Source organism: Megalops cyprinoides, chromosome 10 (genome assembly GCF_013368585.1).
Source record: "Megalops cyprinoides isolate fMegCyp1 chromosome 10, fMegCyp1.pri, whole genome shotgun sequence".
Lineage (NCBI taxonomy): Eukaryota > Metazoa > Chordata > Actinopteri > Elopiformes > Megalopidae > Megalops > Megalops cyprinoides.
In genome coordinates, this window is record NC_050592.1 from 30,258,600 (window position 1) to 30,277,285 (window position 18,686).

General features: G+C 43.1%; 1 protein-coding gene across 1 annotated transcript; it reads right to left on the bottom strand.

The window, feature by feature from the left end:
• Positions 1-380: 380 nt before the first annotated feature.
• ino80c (INO80 complex subunit C) lies at positions 381-11,378 on the bottom strand. The gene is made up of 5 exons (XM_036539132.1): positions 11,034-11,378; positions 6,191-6,298; positions 2,915-3,026; positions 2,207-2,274; positions 381-1,886 (listed from the first exon to the last, which is right to left on the bottom strand). The coding sequence occupies exons 1-5, from the start codon at positions 11,265-11,267 to the stop codon at positions 1,755-1,757; spliced, it is 654 nt and encodes a 217-aa protein (XP_036395025.1). The 5' UTR covers positions 11,268-11,378; the 3' UTR covers positions 381-1,754.
• Positions 11,379-18,686: the final 7,308 nt, after the last annotated feature.

Sequence of the window (18,686 nt, forward strand, 5' to 3'; positions counted from 1 at the left end):
TAAAGTCAGTGAAGTTGATAACATGGATTAGCAGATTCAAATTCTTGACCAGTTAAAATACAAAACCCTGGGGCCGACCTTTATTGCGCTGATAATGTTCTGTGAATCCTCCTGATAACTTTTAACGGACAATGGCCACCTCGACTCTAGATAACAACCCACAGTTATAAAAAAGACTCAGACAGCCCTCCGTCTCCTCCACACACAGCCTCAGAGACAAGGTTACAGAGAGGCCTTTTGCAGAAGTTAAGACATGAATTCATTCCTCCGGCGAATGTGCTGAAGTGTCCTTTCCTCTTAAGAGGGTCTCAAACAGGCAGCTGCAGTGTGGAGATAAAACTGCCGCCCCCCCCCCCCCCCCCCACGGAAAGGGCGCCCACTTGACCAAAAGCACGGCCCTTCCTCCTCAGACACTCACAAAGCACTCGCAGTTGAGAGAGCTCAGGTCCGCAAGGTCCTGAGTGCTAATTAAATCGCTGGCTTCCACTCCCACCCAATCCCAGGCAGTGCCTTATTACTGAGTGCCATCAACGAGGAGATGGCCAGACGTGCGGGGTCCCATGATTAATGCAGAGGGGTTCAATGTGCGGCACTTTGCAGCACCTCCTGGAACCCCACAGCTTAAAGCTGGGAGAGATTAACCCCCCGTTCTTGCTGTGTTGGTACTGACAGCTGCTATCTGATGCAGGTCCTCACAAAGTAGGGCCATGACCAAGTAAAAAAAAAAAAAAGGGGGGAGCTGGGAGGTTAAGATCTGATACTTAGGATAATTCATGTTAGTGAGTTGAGGGAACAAGTTAGATCCAGATGGTCTCCTTGATTGGACTGTAATTAGAGACTGGAGGAAGGATATTCATGATATCTCACCCCAGGCTAGCATGATGGATGAAATGATAGCCCACGACAGGTTGCTGACTACCGTCACTTCCGCCTGGACAGCCTGCCAACGCGCAGTCATCTGCGTGTGTGACTTTCTAAAACCTACCAGTGCAGCAATGTTGAGCTGTGAATAGGGCTTATAACCAGACGGTTGCTGGCTGAAATCCCAGGTGGTGCACTGCAGTTGTTTCCAAAACTAAACCTGAACTGCTTCTGTAAAATGTCCAGCTACACAACTTGATATGCTGTGTTTCCTTGGATATGGCAGGCTACTAAGTAAGTACACAATATACTTAACGTAATACACAATGTAATCAGAATAGGAATTGTTGACATTCCCTTTCCTAATGTGCAATCAGCAAACAGAAGCCAATAATGACATTGACTTTCACACCAAAGAGCAATTTTCACTGGGTTTAAAAAAAAAGACACAAATTTTGGCAACTGGAGTTATCATAAATGCATTGTTACAGGCAAACTTTGTAACCCTGCTGCCATGTGGTGGCTGATTATTTCCTCATCAACTCCTATTACCATGAACATAAAAACTCCTATTGTGACAGCAGGCCAGCCAAGCAGAATAAAGAACAACCAGAGAACATCTGTATCAGAAATGTATGTATGACCATCTGCACTGAACATCATGAGGGAGTCCCTTAGCATAGCTCCAGATAACGACATTCTCAAACTAGCGTGTGCTTTGGCGGAACGTCTATTGCTGCTGCAAGTCCATGTCACTTGGGGAGTGAAGAGCAGTGAATTGTGGGTAAGCAGGGTCAGCATGTGGCCAGATATGGAGAGGGTCAGTTCCTGTCATTGTTCTTGAATATTCTCCTGATGCCCATAGGTGGCGCCACATTGCTCTCCTGGCACGCTCAGGGCACAATGCAGGTGGCCTTCCGCAGTGCCAGGTAGCCCGTCACCACGTCAGTGGGCAGCAGACGGATGTAGGAGAACTCCTCGCTGGAGGTGAACCTCAGCTTGGTCTGGGGGTCCGTGTAGTTTGCCTGGGGAGACAAGAAGAGCCACCAGGTGGGCACACCTCAGCACATAGACTCTCACCTTGTAAACACTGCTTAAAAGAAGGCACCTTGCAGGCCATATCCCTAAGTTCCAAACTGTTCCAACACTGTTCACACTTGAATCCTGTCTACCCAACCATTCCACCTTTACACTATCTATAAACTAAGTTTACATTTACATTTACAAATTTATGGGGTAAAACACCCACAAAGGGGTAGTTGCTCAGTGTACAGCCAATAGGAAGAGGATGGAGATGCTGGTTGGTCAGTAGACCCCTAGCGGATTATGTGGTCCAGTCACTTACTGGGAGCCCAGAGATGTCGGAGTACTTCTTTGCAGGCTTGAGGGACGGAGGGGCATCAATGCTGTAATCTGCAAATACAGTGCATAAAACACAAAATGAAACATTTTCTGAGAACGAGGGATTTTCTTAGAACAGTGCACTTAAAGCTGTGCTAGACTGCGCTTTGATTACACTCAGCGTTTTAGAAAGCAGCACACGTATTTATCTCTGAATATTTTATTCCCATACACAGGGTACTCTCACTGTAGGGCTTTCAGTGTGCCTCTGTAATAGCAAAAGAGTGGCTTATAATTTATAAAATGCGAGAACTTGATATTCTGTACCTTGTTATAAAATTGCACTCTACTCTGTGCATGATTCAAGGTATCATCACTTTATATTTATCACATTACAGGCAGTATCTTATGTTTGTGAATTAATGCAGTTGCTGTACTTGATTTGTTCACTGTGCTTTGCAATGTACTTGTGTCCTTAACTGCTCTGTAAACTCTGAAAGCACCTGCCAAACGAATGAATGGCAATGTAAAAACAAAGCCTGCTTCAGAGAGTTTTGTTTGCTCTCCACAGCTTTCTGGCTTTAGAGGGTCACCCACGGCCCAGGGGTGGGAGGACAGGTCACACTGCAGAGAGAGGTGTGTCACATGGGGAAGGGCGGAGTTTCACAGACTCCCTTGGGGTGGGGACGCGGGTAGGGATGCGGACACTCACAGTTGGGGTCGTTGAGCTTCCAGGGCAGGGCCCGCTCCGCGGCCAGGATCTGCTTTAGGTTCTTCCAGGTCCGGTTCTTCTTCCCCGCCGCCGCCCCACCGATTCCTGAGTGCTGGGTGGCAAGAGGTGAGGAGGTCTGAGTGCGCCGAATTTGTCAATTACATAACGTTACATGACATGACTTAGATGGCTAACATACCATCCATTTGTACAGCTGGATATTTACAGATCTGATTCAGATTAAGTACCTCGCTCGTGGGTACGACGACTGCGCCGCACGTGAATGATCAAGCTACCCACCACACTGCTGCTCCGCGTCATGTGACAGTAATTATTTCATTACAGGGACGCAACAGATGAGGTGGGAAAGGGAAGCAAAGATAAAGTTTGGTCTCCAGAAGTGTGCGCGAAAGATAAGGAAGCGGTATTGAGACTGCTGTTCCAAAGCCCTCGCGCCATCCAGATCCCCGCTCAGTCAGGCACGTCCCCGCGGCTGCTGTCATTAACCCATCGCTGGCACCCCGCGCTGAGAGGCCTATTAACAGCATCAATTGGCAGCGCTCGAGCAGACAGCGCATAAATCGAGGGGGCTCAGCGACGCCGGCGGTAAATCTGTCCCATTTCAGGAGAATTATCAGGAGGCGCAGCCACGGGGAGATAACGCTCGGCAGCGCTCGCTTCCCATTTGCTTTAATGGCCGAGAGTGACCCCTCACGTTAAGACCATCCATTCCATCCGAGCCGCGTTCGCGGAAGGGCAGGTGCGGGGAGGGGGCGCATTAGCGTGCCGCATTAGTGCACTTCGCATGACGGCCGGCCGTTGATCTTCGTCGGTACATTATTCATCTCTGTTCACCTCTTAACAGGGCAATTTGGAGGCTTCAAAACACCGCAGCACAGTTCCTACAGGAAGACGGGGCAGGAAGTGAACTGAGCATGCTCTGAAGAACAGCTGGATGTTATCTCAGAAAAATCCGCAACACCCTGCACTTTTGAAACCACAGGTGCAAGAGGCTGATTATGATGTCATCTTCCATGTGACTGCAACCATGGCCTTGCGGGTAATGGTGCTCCTTGGCACAAACAGAGTGAGCTCTGATCCTCACGCTAAGACAATGACTGAACAGTACTGTCAGTAGACTGATGCACTGCAATGCTTATCAACAACACTTCTTCAATTTGATACTGTCCTTCATCCTGCATAACAAAGTTCTGAAATCAATGATTTCAACAAAGTAAAAAAAGACAAACCGACCCAATCTCTGTATAATGCCTTCTATGAAGGGTACATGCCTAACATTCATAAAACTCATTCTAACTGACATACAGTAATAAGATATAACATGTCGCCATCCATGTCATAATTGACATTCTGACATAAGACTGTCATGGTAATGTCACTCATGCCATGTCGGGTGACAGAGAATACTCCACAACCATCTATGTCAGTTGCCATAAGTGTTTATGAATGTTCACACAGAGCTTGCGAATGTTTTATGCAGGGCTTATAAGGGCTTTATGTAGTTCTTAAGCAGGGCCCTTCACTGAAAGTATTTCCAATTTGTCTTCCACTGCAGGCGTCTTTGAGTTGAGTCCTGCAGCTCTCACTCTCTGCCACTGCCGCTTTGCCTTTGAGTGAGGAGCTTAACCCGAAGTACTTCAATAACTACCCAGCTGTAAATGAATAAAATGTAAGCTATGCCCATTAATAATGCACTGGCACTGAACCTATCCGCTGCCTGCGCTGATCCCTGACAGAGCCGAGCATCCGGGCAGGGGCTTCCATTACACGGCAGGGCTTGGGAAGGGCCTCTAAGTCTTTAATGTCACTAATTGATCTGGCGGATCGCGTTACAGAAGCCCTCGCATGGTAATTAAAGAGGCGCGGGAACAGCGTGTACACACCGGGGTAACCGCTGTTCGTCTTTCAGCTTTCCGCGAAACGGAGGACGCCTCCCCCCGCCCCTCCCGAGTCACCGGAGCCCGGAGGGGGGGAAAGCGCGACCGCGATCTTCCGAGGCTCTGTGTGGAAGTGCGAGACTCCGCATTAGCGGTCCTGGGGGAGCGGGCTGCCTCGGGCGATACCGCTATCACAGTGCGCTTCACGGGCGCTATCTGAGGGGGGTCGCTTCCCTGACACCCTCTGAACATCACAAGTGTGTGACTCTAGAGCGACTCCCTTCTAAGGGCATCTGCAGGTCAAAAGCTGCTTCAGAGGTCAAAGGTGAATGCAAGTACACAGGCATTCTGTTACTTTGTTTGTGCTGGTGAAAAGCCACTACGGCTCATTAAAACCGAAGCCAAAGGAAATTATTACTCTGTCCCAAGCATTACATGGCTGCATTTGCGCTGACCCCCTTCTCTGCTTCCCTAAATAGGCTATCAGAATCTGTAATGCAGGCAGGCCCTGCTTTTATGCTAAAGCGTGTTCCTAGAAATGCTGACATAAACCATATCAGTGAGGAACTAATCCTATTTCCCAAAGGTGCAATATTATTCAATTCTGAACATGGGCTAGAAATCACAACAATTTTGATGAAAAAAAGAATCCTAAACAATCCTAATCCTTCATTTTTTCAGGATATCTGAATACCACATTTAACATAAACACATATGTATTAAAGTATAGTAACATGAGCACTATGACAAGCAGAGTGATAGTTCAAGCCTAATGGGACACAGAGAACAGCATGGTGCAAATCACAGCCTTCAGACTAGTGCTGATTACAGGGGGAGCTACAGAGCGCACACACTCAAAGGACAAAATAAATTAATCATCCTCAGCTCCCCCTCATGGGTTCAGTGAATGAAAACAAGCTAGAACGAAGGAAGACAACAAACTAGAGCAAATATCCCTTTGTTGCCTTTTCAGCCTTTTTTCATAGTGACAATTCTTTTTTCCCCCTCACTCTTTGATCTCGGTCCCCAGCCTCTCTTGTCAAAAATCAGGATTTTGCGCAGTGACACAAACTGAATTTACATCCACGCTTAGTGTAGTATTGTAATACATGTGTGTTTTACACTGCTGTAACACTGTTCTGACTTGCCAAGGGACTACAGATGAAAATTAGCCTCTGAAATAACTTTGGGATAATACACTGGAATTAGTATTTAGTAATTCACATCCATGTTGAAAATTGTATGCTGTCCTTGTCAAATACATGAATAAGCATTGGCAGAATCTTTATAAATACTGCAAACAGGGATCATAATGACAGGAGGACTGCCTGTCATCTCATACCCCCGCCGTGCAGTGCCAGCTCCTCACTGCTCTTACCACAAAGCTGGGGTCCTTGAAGGGTAGGGGTTTGGCAGAGGGTTCCGCGGGGCCCGGGTCGGCCAATCCAGCGGCCTTCATCTCGATGGCTGAATCCACCCCTGCCATCTAGAAAGAAACCATGCATCACAGTGAGCCGGGTTAAAGCCAAACAGACGCAGCGCACCACGGCTTCAGTATTGGCCCAGGATCAAACACAAGACAGACATTCATCTTCGAAACACATTTTTCTGAAGGAGATACTTGATCTCGGGAAACGAGACGGATGGATTGCCATCTGCGAGCTCACCGTCTCTCTTCCCAATCCCATCTCCATATTTTTAATTATAAATCTTCCATACATCTCATCTTATGCCATACTCATGTCATCGTCTATTATGGCCTGTTATTAGACATGTCATGGTACCAAGGTACAGGAGCAATGATTTGCCCCTACACAATTTAAGGAGCAATTTAAAGGTAAGCCCATGCAGGGTTCTCCTCCACACTAACCATGAGTAAAGCCAGACCCTCAGAACCAGCCCCGATAACCCCACTACAAACGGGTGGGAAAAAAATCCAACAGGTTAGACAGCTTTGCTCCTAAAATTTTATCATCGGCTTGTTTTGCTGTAATTGTACTGTGGTGACCATTTTGTGTGCAAGTTTGTCACCTGCACAAGAGTAAACTGCTGGTATGGTAACTTACCATATACAGATGTAAGGAGTTCCACTGTGCTAATGTCAAGTACAGCTGATCTCACTTCATTGCATCTAGTGTAATGGAATCCACATTTGGTTTGTTTAGACTGCTGTAGCAGCTAAAATTCGATTAACTGACAGGAAGATAGACTCAAAGAATTACAGGATGGTAATTTTTCTCTCTTTGAGAATGATCAATAAAAAGTTTTATTATTATCCGTTTCTGTTTCCACTCTGTTGCTTTGAGCATTCAAGAGTTAATTAGGTAGATGCTTCCAAATCAAATGTTATTGAAATAGAGACTAAATGCAAATTTGTCTAAATGCGTAATTAAAAGCTTCAATGTCCACTCTGTTCATAATTTGCTCAAAGAAAATCATTTATAAGAGGTAAATAACAATAAGTAAAATTATGTCCTACAAGTTCATCTCTAAATGGCTTGGATGCTATATCGATGTTAATGCATTAAAAGAATTGTGGGGATTTAATCCAAGCAATGTTTGGCTGTCGGGTGTAGAATCCATTACGCGCTGCTTAGGTAAACAAAAATAAAAAAGGCAATTCACTGCCAAGTCCCTGAGGGGCACTATCCAAATAACACTTCTTTCATACTGAAACAACAACAGATCATTTATGTCAAAACTTCACATGGGTGAATGGCTTTGGCTTCGCAGGGGTGAATGACTAACACCAGATTTAAATAACAAACAAAGACGGCCCCCCCAAGCGGTCCGGTGGTTTGCCTTGAGCGAGTGCCAAATCCTATGGCCCAGGTTCGATCCCAGCCACGTCATCTGTGAGGGAACAAAGTGGCTTGCTTCCACAGGGTCACAGGGTGGGTATGCCGGCAGAGATTTCCTTGTCTCGCTCATCTCTGGCACCCCGATACTTATCTGATTGGCGTATACAGATTGGTCGGATGACGTCAGTGAAGCCACGTCCATCCTCCAGTTGGTGCTTACATTGCTTTAGTGAGTTGGGCAACTGGTAGTGTGAAACACTGTTGCTGTCTGCATGCAACTATATTGCAGGATGCTTTGTATTTGCTGAGCCCAGCACTCCAGCGCAGGTTTCCATGGTGAGAAAGCCTAACATACAATTGGTGATTCCAACATAATGGGGGGGGGGGGGGGGGGAGGTTGCAGACAGAAAGAAGAATCCAAAATAATAAACTAAAGAATGCTAATTAAGCACTAGGAACCAACAACAGCCCAAAGGTGAGCTCAACTGCCAAAACAGTCATGCAGAGGTGATGATGGGAGATGAAGTTCAGAGTAAAAAGCACTTGTCAGTGTAAAAATTCCCAACATCACCTCCCATTGGCACTTTAACAAAACAGATGTCAAAGGTTTCCCATTGAACCTGGCTCCGATAAGGTGTTATGTGTGTGGAATGCATTTCCCATTCGATGTGTTAGAATCCGGGTAAAACGCTGCAGAAAGATGAAGACAAACAGTCCAGGAGCGAACGGAATGAACCGTTTATTTTTAATAAGATCAACGCGTAAAGCTTTTGACAACCTGCAATATCATACAGAGCCGCAGACGTTTTGGGTTGAATATGTACACGACGAGAAAATGTTCAAACATAGTCATGCTCCTGCAGATGTCACAGACCCAGGCTGGACCGGGACACTTGCACCCCTAGTCTTTTTCGAATTTCAGTGCCACTGGTCTCATAGGCATCCAGTGGATCGGGCGGGGGGAGAGGCCCCGTGACATCGTCCCTAAGGTTGGGATCGGGCTCCAGCATGTCCCCGTTCATCAGGCAGACGTTGTGGAGGAGGGTGCAGGCCAAGATGACGCTCGGGGCGAAGTGGTGCAGACTGAACCTCTCCTGGACCCTCCTCTGCAAAGGCAACTTGTACGGCGTGATGAGGCACACGGGCTCTTCCAGGCACAGGTAACCGTCGCCCCCCACGATAAAGTAGCCCGGGGGAAGGTACCGCACCTCTTTGTACAGCGGCTGCTCTTCAGCACCCTGCTGTCATGCACCGAGCCAGGGTACCCCACGAACACGTCCAGGAACTTCCCGGTGGCGTCGCAGATGGCCTGGAAGCAGATGGAGTACGACAGCCGGTCGTCGATGTAGCCCGTGTGGCAGCGTCCCCCTGGCGGCTTCAGCCACATGTGGCAGCAGCCGATGGCGCCCGCCGCCTTGTCGAAGGCCGCGCTCCGCGTGAGGAGCCCGAAGCCTCGCCTGATGGCACCCAGCTCCTCCGGCCAAGCAGCGACATCACCTTGCCCATGTTGTCCATCAGCTGCTTGGCGATGTTGTGCACCACCCCTGTGCGTGGTGCTCGTGGGCACGTCGAAGGCCAGCCCCACCAGCCGGAAGGACATGCCGTGCGTCAGCCAGTACACGAAGATCAGGAGCTCCAGGTTCAGGGCCCAGCCGTGGTCCTTCTCCCTGTGAACCAGCTGGAGCAAAGACTTCATGGTGTCCCCGCTCAGGTGGTAGTCCACTGTAAGGTCCTGCTCCTCATCAAAGTACACTTTAAGAACTGGTACGCTGCGGTTCAGCCTGGTGTATACGAACAGACAACAGGCCTAAAGGGAGAACATTGCCCATGATTAAACCTGCTTAGCTCATTTGCCTGTGGTTTGTTCATTTTCAATTTTTAGTAGTTTTACGATTTCTCTTTTATACTACATCTCCTCTATATTACTAAAGTACTATACTGCCTTTTCAATTACATAACACCACAGTCCTACCATGGCAATTAATTAGTACATCTGTAGTGCACACAGGGCTTAAATGTTGCAGTCCTGCAGACAAAAAAATTGTGACCAACTAAGCAACCTTTCAGATAAAAGGGGTTTCATATGTTATGAAAAGGTTGCTCATTGGAAAATGACATATGTAACAACAAACCATTTTAGATAAAAATATCTGTGGTGTTGTGACAAAAATTTGCATTGCTTATAAAAAAGGTTTACTCTACACATCAAAAAACATTTTGATGATGTTTTGGTGAGACATCTAGGAAATGAATGTAAAATCTGTGACCTCGCACTGCACACAGAGGCGGGCTTAGGACATAAAGTTCATTGTGCAACACTCCTAGAGCAAACATACTTTGAGTTTTTACCGAGACAGAATTTTACAAAGTATCAACACATTTCATAAACATCACATACAGTCTAACCTGATAAATACCTCTCGTTCGTCCAATACATGCGATAGCATGCTGTCTTCTCGCCGAAAACCACCGTCGAATGGGAATTGTCGTAGAAATTGCACAGAGATAATTCAAATGCTACTGCGTCTTCTGACTCATTTGGAGATACAATTCCAGGCATGATGGATAGCAATGGATGACGAAGCCGAAGTGTCTTGTTCCTCCCTATCCCTTGCTCCTTGTGGGGGTAAGTTACCGAAATGTCGAAGTGTCAGCGAAATGGAGGGGACAGGAAACCTGGGGACCGGAGCGCTGCGTGTACACTGTGGCGTGTAACCTTAAATTTACCTGTTTTATTTGACGATGTCATATTGTTTCAGTTCAGACCAAAGTTTCACACCCTTGTCATAGTGAATATTTAAATGAAAATGACGGCTAGTGATCATAGCACTGGCTTGGTTCCTTCAGCACATAAAAGTCCGCGCCATGCCAGCACTATGCCCGAATTATAAACCCTGTATTGTGCCGTTATATTGGACATCTTTTGCGCATACGTTATGTAGTTAGGAGCAACAGTCTAACTTAACTAAAGCGATAGCAGGGTAGAGGGGTTGGGGATCAGCAAAGCATTCCACTTGTCATATTTGGCTAAAAGGATCCAGTTTAATATTATCTTTAATCAAACCGCAATGGGTAGCCATAGCAACCAAGATGGGAGGTGTGTCAGCTAGCTAAAGTTGTTAGCACCCGGGCGCTTAGTCTACTAGCTAAACAGCTAGCTAGCATGATTGCACTCTGCTGCACTGTAGTACAGAGCAACCTAGAGACATAAATAACTAGTTAGCTTGCTAGCGACACACCTCGACGTCTCCCAGAACACACTGTTTATCGTGGCTACGTTATAAAGTTTACTAGCAAGCCAGCTTTGTCAGTGGTCCCATGCAGAGACCTTGGAGCTTCATGATCACCAAAGGCTTCTAGTAGCGTTAGCCTGCTAGCTAACTTAAATGAAAAGTGTGTCGGATAAGTACTCGTTCGTACCTGTCCCTGTGGCTGGGTCGCGCCTGTGGGGAAATTAATTTTCTTCTTTTTACTGTTGTTCCCACCGATCGAGGTTGGGCAAGAACTGTTGGCCGGGCTGGCGGGTCGTTTCTTCCCTCTGTTGGCCTGAGAAGACGGAGCCCCTGCCGGCGTTTTACTGCTTGGAGTCGGTGAAGCAGCGGTCACCGTCTCCGCCACAACCAGTACGCCCGAAGCAGGAGTCGGGGATGCCATTTCGTCAGCGCACTACCCTATCAGCATATTTAACGAATTAAAATTAACAGGTTAAATGAAATCATGACGGCAGTTTCTGGACCATTCTCCTCATTTCAATTCATAAATCCCCCAACGTCCTCTTAACCCGGAAGTAGAAAACTTCCCTAGAATTAAAATTGTGACGTAAAATGGAAGTCCCGCCCTTTTTATTTCAGACTGCAAGAAAAAAGCAGGCAGAGAATGTACGAGTACCATGCGAAGTAGGACACCTCAATTTTAATCTTTGAAAATACATTTTGTATGAGAATACAAAATACAGACATTCTGTCTTCAGATTTGTAGGAACTGTCTGCCAGCTGAAAAACTGATGTAAACACGCTATATTCAAAAAGCTGAAACTGTTTAATTATCTCCATAAATTGATCAAAAACGTGCATAGAATCATTCCTGTAACACTGTTTAAACCCTCCACTGGTAGGAATTAATCAATATCAATGTACTCATCACTTTGGGTTCACAGTAGCACATATTTGAAAAAAAAAAAACAACAGAACTTCCACACGGTTAATTTCCGCACAATTACAGTTAATTGCAAGTAAAACATTCTTAAATAGAAATGGTTGTGGAAAAATTTGGATACATACATTGGATACATTGGACATTCCACTTGCTACAGTGTCTAATAAGGCAACTATGATCGAGGCAGATTCTTGTAGCCTGCACAGCTGTAATTACCACAGAGACACATAATAATAATAATAATAATAATAATAATAATAATAATAATAATAATAAAAGTCCATTTTTTATTTTATGTTCGGATTCAGCAGATGGAAATATCTGTGGCATGATGTTATTAACCTACACAGCACCAGCAATTGCATGGTGACAGTCAAATAATTAATGTGTGTCCATTGCTATTTCTATTAAAGGATTGTATGAAACACTGCGTTCTGATACATTTTGTACCATCTTTGAAGCTGAAGAAAATTAGCAATTAAATAGGAAAAAAAATGTTTAAAACATTGATGTTCTTTTATCTGTTAATGTGTAATGTCTTAATTCTTAAGAATCAATAATAATCAATAATAATATGAAACAGAGCACATTTTCCATTGGAAAATAACATTACCAAAAGATCAGTTCTTTTAATTAGAGGCAACCACCAGTGAGAATATTCCATCATTTCTATAATGTTAACAATAATTAGGAAGTATATAGTCCTCCAGCAGTATGCCCTCTGGCAAGACCATAGCATGTGTTAGAAAGTACTAACTTATTGATTATAACAATAAATTAATAAAATCAGTTTGCAAATTTATATGGTCAAAAGCCATTTTAGAATTTAGAATAAAAGCATGTACTTGGCTGTTTTTGTTTCATTGTTAAGATAAGCTGGCTTCATGGCCACACTGCAGCCTTGGCCAACAAAAGAATGGGGACTGAAAATGGCATCGTGATTTTTTTTGTATCATGCATTGGAAAAATGACTAATTAACAATGAGCAGCAGCAGTACTCTAAAAGGACCTCAGAGGCAATTTGTTTCATAAAGCTCCCAAGAGTTAGACATAATCTACTTCTGAGTGTTTTTAAAAAAACTAATTCATTATTCATAGTGCAGTAATAGCACATAGAAGATTTACACTTGCACCAAAGCAAAGAGATGAATAATGCATTCTTTAATTGTGCTGTTCGTCCTTCTCAAGCTGCTGACGAGAAAACGAAAAAAATGAAGGAAAATACCAACACATTCAAACACATAATGGAACCACTCATAAATGGCAGGATAATGAAGCATAAATATGAAAAATATGAACGTTGACCAGAGCATTTCAGAAATATTTCAGGAAATATGCTATATATAAATACATTCACTCAGAACTACTGAGAAAAATAGCAAATTTTGCCAACAGCATATATTTTTAAGAGAAATAATAGAACAAATGTTGCAGTAGATAAGTGTTTTCTTTTGGCGGAAAAAACAGCTATTTCACCTGTCTGAAAGTGCTGGCCCGCAGGAATATAATTCAGAGTGTGTGTGTGTGTGTGTGTGTGTGTGTGTGTGTGTGTGCGTGTGTGTGTGTGTGTGCACGTGTACACACACACACACATATACAGTATATATACTGGATGGAGATGCTGCCACTTCAAGTGATTTTCTTGGTATTGCTTTCAGCTACTGAAGGAAAGGCTTTCACATCATTTCAGAGATGGCTATTAATCCCAGCAGCCTGTGTTTTCTGGCGATATCAGTTTGCATCAGTATTAAAAATGACTGACTGATGCAATGGGCTCCTGTGGCTTCTCAGCGCTCTATCAAAGAGACTCATGTGTTCAGAAATGATCAGATCTGACACTACTGCCCTGGAAGCACATTTTGAGAAAGTGAGCAGCTTGCTTGCAGCTGTTTTGTCAAAGGTCTCTCCTTACTGATGTTGCTATATACCACTGGGCCTATAGTAGTTTTGATATTTTGATGAACCTTCAGAAAAAGAGTTATATTTTCCCTCTTACTTGCCATGTCATTGAAATTGTTTTCAGGCCGGGGAAGGAGAATGGTGAATGTGAGTGTAGAATGGTTTCCTAACAATGTTTCCTTAACCCACACATGTCTTATGGTGTCTGAACTCTAGCTTTAACCATGTTGGGAAATAAGGAGATGTCAGGTGTCAAGGCAGGTCTCTTGTTACTCATGCAGTCCTTCAATTATTATTTTTTTTTCTTATGTCAGTGTTGGCTTTGATTAGAAAATTGCTTTGTCTCCTAAGCGGCTCCTCTTAATGTAAAGAAAGGATCCAAATGTGTACAATATTCAGGCATTTAAAGCTAACAAACTAAAGCACAAAGGAACAAATCCATAATAAATGAAGTATGTCAAATCTAATTTTTACTCCATGCATTCATTGGAGAAATAAATTGCCCAGTTGTAATTTTAAAATATATTTCAGTATATGTTTCATTACACTGTTTAATAACTGAATACAGAACATATACATTGTATGTGCTCCAGCTGAATTATTTAAGAATAAAAGGCATTCAAGTAGACACATGGAAATAATTAAAGGAAATATGGCCACTCCGTGACAGTTTGTGAAAACGAGTTGCTAACAATCCTAGCACTAACAATGCAAGAAAACCTGAGAGCAACACAGATGAACTGAAGAGAATCATTCATTTATTGGAACAGAAACTTTTGACCTCTCTGTATGGTTTCCAGCTCAATGGTCTCATTAGGATACCTGTTGCTTCTCACAGCATGCTGAAACAGACTGTCAGAGCTAATGAACGGATCACACGCTCCATGGTCTTAAGAAACTGGACAGTTGTAATTTCATAAGCAAATACCACTTGGTGCCAAGAAGTGGGCCTTAAGGGAGTGGCACTGTTTGACACACACATAGCCACTCACATATTTTCCTGCTGTGACTTTGGAGCCTCACTTTCCTTGCACATCTGGCTCTCAAAAAAAAAAAAAAAAACCTCGAGCTGTCACATCAGCTCGCCTTCGCATCCCCCGGGGAACGGAATGTCAGTACCAAGGCACCTCTTCAAAAGGCAATTGTGGAATCATGCGGCAGCTGGAGCTTCGCGTGCTGCCGGTGAAGATTTTCTCCAGTTGTTTATTGATGTTTACTTTCTGGAGCTCTCCCGCCTGAAGTGAACCCTGAGTTCATATTCATCGGGAGGGCAATGCAGAGAGAAAACAGCCAATTCCAACAGCGCTTGACATTCCATTCATATTTTATGAATACAAGGCTTTTCGCTGCAAGTATTGCACGATGTATGGCGCATGAATAAAGCATGGCTGTAGACAATGCTCAGCAGCTCAGCTGGCAAACGAACAGAGACATTCAATGGACAAATTGAGACTAATGAATGGAGATGCCGTGCGTATGACTCTGGTAAGGGGTGCCCTGCTCACATCCTCACTCAGGTTCATCAGACAGACTCAGTTTGTAAGCAACTTAGGAAATAGGAACCCGTCTTTTTTTGCTAACACGTAATTTAGGGCAAGTTTAGTGTTTCTATTTCTCACCACCCTCACTGTTTTTGTTGCTATGTAAGAATGCAGAGACAGGGGTTAATTTCCCAGACATCTCAGAGGACGTTTCGGCTCATAAATAAAAGAGTTACCACCACTGAGTCACACCAAATTGAAAATCATTGGTGCAAATTGATCAAAATTGTCTCCTCAGTCAGATTAAAGGAACAAAAAGGGCTATAAATCTCAGCCTGAAACCTGATCCTTGATTATTTAAACACTGGCTTTCTTCAGGCTCCTGTAATGTTGTTTACATTGATCCAAATGGCTTTCAGACTGAGGGGCCTCGTTGCAGCAGCCAGTCATGACAGCTTAGCCAGTGGCAGGGTAATGGCAGAATCCAATAATTTTTTTCTTCACGCACCAATATTAAATACACCAGGGAAGTTGGAAGCATTTGAATTCAGACCCAGTCAGATGCATGGTGTCACATAAAACAAATGAGCGTACAACTCGGGACCTGGTTTTCAGGTCTGTGTTTGCATTGCCTAAACACTGCACATTTACATCACCGCATCTGCTGCTGATGTGGATGGTGAAGCAGACTAATGTTGTATGGATGACCGAAGGTGCTGGCTTGCTTTTGATGTGTACGCCTTTTCTGCTTGAAAGTAATGGTTTTCACTAAATTCTGTAGAATTCCCATTCATTCCATTTATTACTTATTTCACCATAAGACTGCATATTAGTTAGTAAATGACACTAGATGATGGAAAGGTGACTGGGCTCTAGGCCTAGACCTGATTGTTAGTATCAGGTTTCTTACAGTTCTCTTTCACAAAAAATAGTTTTATGCAGCAGCTAAAACTCTGAACTTTGTCTAAAAACAGAAATGGCCCTTTAATTTAAATACAGCCAATGAATCAATGTTTCCTGTTTCACTTTGTGGAGAGTGTCAGCATGTCACAGCAGACCTTGTTGTGTCTCCAGTGAACAACTATGGAATTTTATAAGCTGCTGCTGGTCAAAAATCAATAGCCCTTTTGCAGTAAAAACTAATTGTACCTTCTTGGGTTTATGAGGCAAGTAAATACTGCTGATACTAAACTGAACCCACTTTTAGCCAGTGAATAGCTGTAAGTAAGTGGGTCAAGGTTTTAATATAACATGACCCTATAGTCCACTGATTTCCTTCTGCAAGCAATAAGGAGGTGTTTCATTGTGCTGCTACTCAACCAGTCCTATCAATACAAGCTTCTCTGCATCTTACATCAAGTGATATGGTACAGCCATTATAAAAAATGCACAAAGATGTCATGACAGCAATAGAGTGGTGAACCCATCCATTCTCACATTGATTTTGCCCCCAAAGCTTGTGATTTCAAAATAATTTTACATGGTAAAGCCTGATTTATTGATATTGGTTTTTCCAGGAACGATTCGCATTCCTCAGGCACAGGTCAAAGGTCAGTGGGCCAGCAACATATCCAACTGATCCATGTCAAACATCATTGACTGACTTGAATATATGTGAATTCAAAGGTGATTTACACATGGAAACTCCACTGTAGACAGGGAAGAGGGAAGAAAACTCTGAATCCTAGTTCACACAAGGACTGTAACTGTAGGGGATGGACATTACTGAGAAGCGGTGCATGGATTAAATATCTGTATAATGGAATAATAAGAAGCATAATCACTCACGTCATTTTGCTGGTTTGGAGCCCAATTTCACTGATATGATACTTAACAACTGTCTACAGCACACATTGATGTGTTCAGTTGAATAAGTAATGTTAAGTCCAGTCTGCAGAAAGACCCATATCTCTAGATCTCAAAACCCTCATCGGCTCAAGGTGGTCTCATCAAGGCTATGTGTACTTCTTACATTACTTCCCTAGAAAGCTAGCTGAGATATTAATATCACTTATGCTGCACGGCGGAGACCCCCAATAAAGATAAGAGACAGCAACACTGACATCTTGCTGGACTCACCTCACAATGGCAGCATATCCAGGTTCATTGCAAAATAGGCTGTAATCACTGTCACTATCATCATTGCTAAGAGGCTCATTTATGAACCAATCCTATTATTTTTACATTTTAAATGTTTATGCGGAATATATGTAAATATTAACATGTGTTTCAAAACATTTAGCTTTCTAGATATAAGTTCCCACTGCCAAAAACCATTTTTCTGACATTTCTGAGGATTACTGGAACAAAATTTATCAAAATCTTCAGCTGGCAGTTCTGTGAAATTGGGCCTTCTAACACATCAATAATTTCACTAAATATCAATAAAAGAGAAGTACATCTGATACATCTGTGTTGGATGTTATTGTGGTTGATGATCTAAAGTGTCAAGTCATTTATATTTGTGATGAAAAAGAGGAATTTTCCACTGTATCTGGAGACCTATTCCATTTTGATTTTAAGAGAGGACATTCTGTCACAATACATCTATTGTGAAATCTTCCATAAAAGAGTCTAAAAAATTTAATTTTTAATCAATTCTTCCTTTTTTTAAGGAAACAACATCACAATCAACTTGTGCTGACAAAGTCAACTTTTTATTTAGACAGGTGTAAACACCATTTTAAAAGTACAAGTAGACTGTGATTGTGCCAGGGAATGACATTCAGTTGAAATGCACTAGCAAGCCTAATTTCTTTTACATTCCTCTTATTAAAGTGCATATTTGGCTTCATGTGCTACATGCTAATTGAGTTCCATTTTATATACTGAATGAAATTAACTCACTGAATTCAGCTGCTTGTCTTGGCAGTGTTATTAGCTTCAACAGTCACAAGCGCTTCACTCTCTTTATTGGGGTAATTTGTTTTGTTGTGCAACAGGAAACGCCAATGGGGAATGCACAGAGCATTACACTTGATAAAACAGATATGCAAAGATTTGTTCACAGCTTATTAATTTGTCTTTTTTAGCACAAAGGGAAAAACCCACATTTTGAATTTGCTGAGGGGCCGTTTGCTGAATAATTGCAACCATTGTAAATTAATTATTAATATTTGCACATATTTTTAATTTCGGACTGCAACAGTTCCTGGGGATATGCCTTACACACATAGTATACATTTCTTATTTACTTTTCATTTGGATGGTTCTGGTATTTATTGGTAGTTCTTTGTGTGATCATTTACATTTTTGTTACATTTTACAGATGTACAAAATCACAATGAGACTACCAGGCAGATGCAGTAGCATTTCTTGCGACTCAACATTTCACAAGCTGTTGCCAACATTTAGAATTGATTAAGAATTGACATTCTAAAAAGATTTGGATATTGGCTGTAACAATTCCTCCAGGACACAAGTGGCAATGCAGTCACAAAAATGTGAGGCTAGATGTCAAATAAACTATTTTGTTGGCTCACATTATTCCATAGCTATTTTGTGTAGGAAAATACTTGCTCATTACTAGATTAGAAAC